The 7,500-nt window shown below is 39.8% G+C and overlaps 1 protein-coding gene across 1 annotated transcript in view; it reads right to left on the reverse strand.

The window, feature by feature from the left end:
• Positions 1–251: 251 nt before the first annotated feature.
• The window catches only part of gja5b (gap junction protein, alpha 5b), a 17,235-nt gene continuing 9,986 nt past the window's right edge, over positions 252–7,500 (reverse strand). Inside the window, 1 exon segment of the mRNA NM_001034988.1 lies at positions 252–2,374. Within this exon segment, the coding sequence (NP_001030160.1) occupies positions 1,246–2,358 (1,113 nt within the window). The 5' untranslated portion in view covers positions 2,359–2,374 and the 3' untranslated portion in view covers positions 252–1,245.

The following is a 7,500-nucleotide window of genomic DNA, read 5'->3' on the forward strand; positions in this document are numbered from 1 at the left end:
AGCTTATCAAGCTCTTTCTATGTATACTAGAACCTTCCAGGCAGCTGTGTTGAAGGAAGTTAGAGCTAAACAATGCAGGACACCGGCCCTCTACTACCAAGTTTGGGCACCCCTGCTTTAAGGAGATTGCATTTGAATTTCATGTTGATTTCTCTTAATGCATCACTCACAATTGTGCAAATTTATGAACCGATTTCTCTTAGGCTCAGTCTGTTTGACAAGGTCAAATCAGGTCAAGTGCAAATATTATGTTTGAGGCTTAAGGCTGGTTTATACTTCTGCGTTGAGTGATTGGCGTGAACAGCGCGGTGCTTGCCTTGTGCGTAGTCGTGCATATATACTTCTGTGTGCTGTTTGTGTTGCTCTGCAATAACAATTCTGACACGCTAGCTGGCAGTATGTTTGCATGTTCCTCTGTGTTCAGTTTCTTAAAATACGTAGCTAAAACTTGCCTATTCAGAGGCGGGAACCGGCGGACGTGCAACAACATTAATCATAAGGTAAACACAAAACAAAAGTTTCCATTTGGAGCTCCTTCGTAGGGCTTGACAACTGTAAGTGTAACGGAGGCCAGCTAGTGTGTGCTGTGCAGGTAAACCTCACTCCTCTGACCTCTAAAGGTGCTCTAGCAGCGGACGCTAGAGGCCATGGTTTTTAGCCTCCTTGTTAGAGCAACCGACTCCCATGTGGAAGGTCGCCGGTTCGATCCCAGCTCGGAGCGGGTTGGGTGGTGTAGGACCGGTGGGGTTACATTGGTGCCGTGACCCGGATGGGAGTGAGGTTTAGGGGGGTGAGTGTAACAGAGGCCAGCTATTGTGTGCTGTGCAGGTAATCCTCACTCCTCTGACCTCTAAAGGTGCTCTAGCGACAGACACTAGAGGCCATGGTCTTTAGCCTCCTTGTTAGAGCAACCGACTCCCATGCGGAAGGTCGCCGGTTCGCTCCCAGCTCGGAGCGGGTTGGGTGGTGTAGGACCGGTGGGGTTACATAAGCAATCGCTGCATATGGCTCACGGCTCTCAGCACCATCCATGCTTGTCAGCACTACCAAGCTGACCAATCGCAGAGCTTGCGCTATGAATCGTTGTGACATGTAGTTACATTTTTTTGAGAGGCGTTAGCCACGGCAAGGGCTATTCGACTGCATGAAGGTTGCACCGGAGCATACGCATGCGCTTGATGCAGAAGTATAAATCAGCCTTTAGTCACACTAGACAACCCAATTTCCACATATGACTGGCCAGTGCTATACCGCAAGGTCGTCCGGTCTCATGCGGCTGCTGGTCCCGCTGCTCTTACTAAACCTTCGCTTGTCCTCAAAATCACTGCTTAGGAATGAAGGTGAGGCACAGGAGTTGGGAGTCTCTGTAGGTGTCTGTGAGAAGCTCAAGAAGTTGACCCCCAAGTAGTCTTGTCCTCTGTGCCTTTCAGTGACCATGTTTGCAGAGTTCTGCTGGTGCGCCAGTCGGTCGTGAAATGGAGGGCAGGTCGGATGTAAAAGTGAGTGTGTCTGTAAAGTAGGAGAAGATGGCGGCGAGGTCAAGCATTGGTTGAAATCTGGAGGTGGGGTGCAGGCTCGGTTTGGGGTGGACGGATTTGGTGAAAGTGCAGGCATGGTGGACGGCGTGTTTGGTCGTTGTTTGGAAGCCTTGTATCCGTGCACATACTTCCTCAACTGCTTCCATGCCAAATGATACAGTTCCACGATACTAAGCAGCAGTGACACCGCTGCTACTGCTAGCATGAAGACAATGAACACGTTCTTCTCTGTTGGTCTGGAGATGTAGCAGTTGACCGGATGTGGACACGGAGGGGCTTTACACACATAGAGTGCACTAAGGAAGACTCCGTAGATCAGGTACTGGATTATGATGAAGATCACTTCCATCACAGTGCGGATGAGGATGCTGAGGACGTATGTTTGCAGCAACGCACCCTTCAATCGTACCCTCCTACCTCCACCTTCGTCCTCCTTGTTCTTGTCATCTTCTGGGTACTTTTCTCCATCTCTCTGCGCTCCTTCATCATCCAGCTCTTTCCTCTTCTTCTCCTCTCGGCGGACGATATGCATTGCGTGCCCCATGTAGATCAGAGAAGGTGTAGACACGAACACGATCTGGAGCACCCAGAAGCGTATATGCGCTATAGGAAAGGCTCGGTCGTAACAAACGTTCTCGCAGCCGGGCTGCTCTGTGTCGCAGGTGAAGTCTTCCTGCTCGTCCCCCCACGAGGATTCAGCAGCCGTGCCTAGTACCAAGATCCGGAAGATGAAAAGAATAGTGAGCCACACCTTTCCCACCGAGGTTGAATGCTCCTGGACTTCTTCTAGAAAGTTCCCCAGCAGACTCCAGTCGGCCATGCCTATTCAGAGGAGCCTGAGGTGGAAATAAGAGGTAGTGTGAATGGAAGGGAGAAAGTAACCGTTTTATACAATGATTTGCCTAATTAGCCTAATTTGCCCAATTAACCTACAGTTGAAGTCAGAATTATTAGCCCCCCTTTGCATTTTTTTTCTTTTTTAAATATTTCCCAGATAATGATCAACAGAGCAAGGAAATTTTCACAGTATGTCTGATAATATTTTTTTCTTCTGGAGAAAGTCTTATTTGTTTTATTTTGGCTAAAATAAAAGCAGTTTTACATTTTTTGAAGCCCATTTTAAGGTCAAAATTATTAGCCCCTTTAAGCTAATTTTTTCGATAGGCTACAGAACAAACCATCGATATACAATAACTTGCCTAATTACCCTAACCTGCCTAGATAACCTTGCTTACGCCTTTACGTCACTTTAAGCTTTATAGAAGTGTCTTGAAAAATATCTTGGGAAATATTATTTACTGTCATCATGACAAAGATAAAAATGGGAGAAAATTCTGTTTTACAGTCCTTTTTTACCTGTTTTAACGAGATTAAGGAATGGCTGGCTGGTAATTTTTTACACTTGAATAAATCAAAAACTGAAGTACTAGTGTTTGGTCCTCCGGGTGTCTGTGAATCTACAATTAATCAATTAGGTTCGATCAAGCCTAAGGTCCACAGTCACGTAAAAAAAAAATCTTGGAGTTACTTTTGACACTGAGTTAAAGTTTAACAAGCAAATAAACTCAGTCGTCAAAAGTGGTTTCTATCAATTAAGGAACATTGCCAAATTGAAGCCTTTTTTTCTTTTAAAGAGCTGGAAACCATCATTAATGTTTTTATTATGTCCATTGGACTACTGTAACTCTTTGTATTCAGGAGTTTCACAGGCATCAATTGCACGCTTGCAGCTGGTTCAGCTGCTAGGCTTTTAACTGGGACAAAAAAAAAATTCTAGTATCTCACCAGTTTTATCATCTCTTCACTGGCTCCCAGTCCAATTTAGAATTCAATATAGATTATTGCTACTTGTTTTTAAAAGTTTGAATGGTCTGGCACCTATTTAGATCTCTGAGCTTCTTCACTGGCACACTTCATTGAGGCCAATCAGGTCCGAAAACACGTTTCAGCTAGTTGTCCCCAAAACACGATTGAAATCAAGAGGTGACAGGGCTTTTTCTGCTGCAGCCCCCCGACTGTGGAATGGTCTGCCTTTACATATCAGGCCATGTTCTTCACTTGGTGCTTTTAAGTCTCATCTAAAAAATCACCTTCTGTCTCTTGCCTTTGATTGTAATTAATTAATTTTAATCTGATTTATATATTTTGCTTAATTTTTATATATAGGTATAGATTTTGTATGCTGGTCTTTTTGTAAAGCACTTTGGTCAACATCTGTTGTTTTTAAATATGCTCTATAAATAAAGCAAACAACAAACAAACAAAATAAATCGGTTATTAGAGATGTGTTATTAAAACTATCATTTTTTTAAAATGTGTTGAAGAAATGATCACTCTGTTACCCAGAAACTGGGGAAAAATAAATAGAGGGCTAATAAATCTGACAGAAAATTATATATATATATATTAAGTTGGTGTCTTTTCTCCATACATTGTACAGGGTGGTCATTGGTAATCAACTTGTTTTATGGTTTCCAACAACCATTCAAATAATTATGTTTTTATGGTTATATAAATGATCATGGACACATTTAGGGTTACAGTATTTAGACTATTTATCATCATGTGTCAAAAAAGACTCATTTAGCCACTAAAGAAAAGAGAAAACTTTTAGACAAAGAAGTGAATTGTCCTTTTGATGAAGTTAAATTGGAGTCTATATCATTTGTATGCTTTTATTTATGTGTGTCATGCTTCATCCACACCAGCAGGTGTCAGAATGAAATCTTACTGACAGAAATTAACATTAAATCGCATTCTTGTTTGCAATATGCTGTAGTAAAGTTTAGAAATAAAATCAGACTCTATTTAAAACTTGTCCTCTGACACCTTGTTGCAAATCTAAGTTCATTTTTGTCATATTACCACACAATTTGTAGAATAAATCCAGAAAAGGATGCTAAATAAAACAGCAAATATTACACTCTGAATGTATCAAATTCAGCCTGATGTATCTTATATCTCATGCAATTATAAAGCAAGGATCTTCAGAGATGTTTGAGTTCATTCTCAAAAAAACAGGGTCAATGATGTCAGCCATTCAGAGACTGTATATTTAGGTTTTTGTTTCTTTTCAATACAAACGTTTCCCACACACACAAGCGCTGAGAGTCTGGGAAAAGCTGGAGAAAGAATTTAAGGAACCTACAGCTAAAAATACGCAAAGATGCTGATATTTACTGGCATTTTCTGAGTATTCAGTAGCGGAGGGTTTCCTGTTAGTCTTAAGCCAAAGGGAATAGCGTTGCTGTCAGTGAAATTAGATTTTGGATCCTTAAAAGACGATAAATCTGTTTATATTACTATAATTACATTACTATAAATCTGTTAAATGCAAGCATTATATTAAAGAGCGCTTTTAGCTAAACAACAGAATTAAGACTCAATTGAAGTGCTAAAGCTTATGAAATGGTAGTGTCGTGGGAAATGTTTGATTCAGATGTTTCCTTGAGGGCAGATTGATGTTACACAAACATCATGTGTATCATTTTTGATTTAGTACTTCTGTTCCGTCTTTGTGCAGCAATTAGCAGTGACAAAGTGTGAGATTGTTCTTTACTGCTCTATGGATTAAGACAAGTTTAGTGTCAGTTTCTCAGTCCTCCAGGGGCTTTTTATGGTAGCCCAGAATACTCTTTATCATGAGAACTTGAGTAAAACGTCTCTGTGTGTGTGTGTGTGTTTAAGCGGCAGTTTGTCTGTGGGAAGCATTGGCATGTAAATTTAACAGTGTAAACAGACCTTATTTGGATCCACCGTTTATCGAGCCAGACCCCGATTCCCCACCAGCATTATTTTAAGAATGTGTTTCAGCAGGAAGTGACGTGTTTTTTCTTTTCCCACACCAAAATGGGAAATTCATTAATCAACATTCCTCAAGAACATAAAAGTACCCAAATTAGCCCAAAGACTAGTTTTTAATGGTGGTCCCTTTGCCAGATGTTAAAGGCATATAGCAATATAAATACAAATTCACAATATAAACAATAATCAAATGAACGACAAACAAAAACAACAACATCAAAAAGCCTGAAGTGTTCACTGTGTTGATTATTAAGAAGCCAATTCTTTAGAATGTCCGTAAATTATTTAAAAGGGGAGGAGTTAAACCATCCATTTATGTGTTCATTCATTCATTTCTATTTCAGAGGTTGCCACAGTGTAATGAACCGACAACTATTCCGTCATATGTTTTACCCAGCGGGTGCCCTTCCAATTACAACCCAATACAAAGTCTATCTATCTATCTATCTATCTATCTATCTATCTATCTATCTATCTATCTATCTATCTATCTATCTATCTATCTATCTATCTATCTATCTATCTATCTGTCTGTCTGTCTGTCTGTCTGTCTGTCTGTCTGTCTGTCTGTCTGTCTGTCTGTCTGTCTGTCTGTCTGTCTGTCTGTCTGTCTGTCTGTCTGTCTGTCTGTCTGTCTGTATGTCTGTTCATCCGCCTATTAGATTTTCTTTTTTGGGGGGGGGGGGGGTTTCTTTTAAGCATTGTAAGACCTTTGAGTCTGTTTGGCCTGGAAGTAGATGCATAAAGATTAATTTTATGCATCTTAAAAAAAAACTAAACAAAAAAGTATATAGTTTAAATTTGGCAAGTCCTTTTAAAGCATTGTTCACCCCATAATAAAAAAAATACTTTCATAGTAATGGAAAAAAACAGTTTTTAACATTCTTCAAAATATCATGTTAAAACAAAATAAGGAACCTCGTGAGGTTTTGGAACATATGAAGGGTGAGAACATTATGGAATTTGAATGATTTTTGGGTTAACTAACCCTTTATGGCCCTCAAAAACACAAATGATATTTTGCACTTCCCCATATGATATAATAAAATTTAAAGCTGTCCTTCCGTCCATCCATCCATCCATCCATCCATCCATCCATCTATCCATCCATCCATCCATCCATTCATCCATCCATCGTTATATGTTATTGTGATAGAAAAATAGATACATACATATACATACATACAGTACATACATACAAACATACATACATACATACAAACCAAGGAGCAGGAGCTTATATAAATAAGAAAATATTGAAGCAAAAATCCCTCTTTAACTAAATTCCTAACCTCAAGAGTGTTACAGTGAATTCTGCTGTTCACCTCTTTGGCCTCAGTGTCTTGAACCCGGCCAGTTTCCTTTCAAGTGTCTTGTAAGAGGGAAATGATATTGTTCAGGATTGTTTCCTTACAGGGGAGGAGAGCAAGACACACTTATAGAGAGACTCCAGCACATTCAGTCTGCCCTTTAAAAACCTGGTTCCCACATCTGATGCCAAACAACCCTTCCCAGTTATGTGCTGACACAATTATTGTGCATACAGGAAACAGGAAACCACCTCAATTCTTAATGAATAACAATGAACCATAGATAGATAGATAGATAGATAGATAGATAGATAGATAGATAGATAGATAGATGGATGGATGGATGGATGGATGGATGGATGGATGGATGGATGGATGGATGGATGGATGGATGGATGGATAGATAGATAGATAGATAGATAGATAGATAGATGGATAGATGGATAGATAGATAGATAGATAGATAGATAGATAGATAGATAGATGGATAGATGGATAGATAGATAGATAGATAGATAGATAGATAGATAGATGGATAGATGGATAGATAGATAGATAGATAGATAGATAGATAGATAGATAGATAGATAGATAGATAGATAGATAGATAGATAGATAGATAGATAGATGGATGGATGGATGGATGGATGGATGGATAGATAGATAGATAGATAGATAGATAGATAGATAGATAGATAGATGATGGATGGATGGATGGATGGATGGATGGAGGGACGAACGGAGAGGGGGAGGGAATGATGGACGGAAGGATGGATAGATGAATAAACGGATAGATAGATGGATTGATAGATGGATTGATGATGATAGACAGACATATAGACAGACGG

The sequence above is a fragment of the Danio rerio genome, chromosome 1, assembly GCF_049306965.1.
Source record: "Danio rerio strain Tuebingen ecotype United States chromosome 1, GRCz12tu, whole genome shotgun sequence".
Lineage (NCBI taxonomy): Eukaryota > Metazoa > Chordata > Actinopteri > Cypriniformes > Danionidae > Danio > Danio rerio.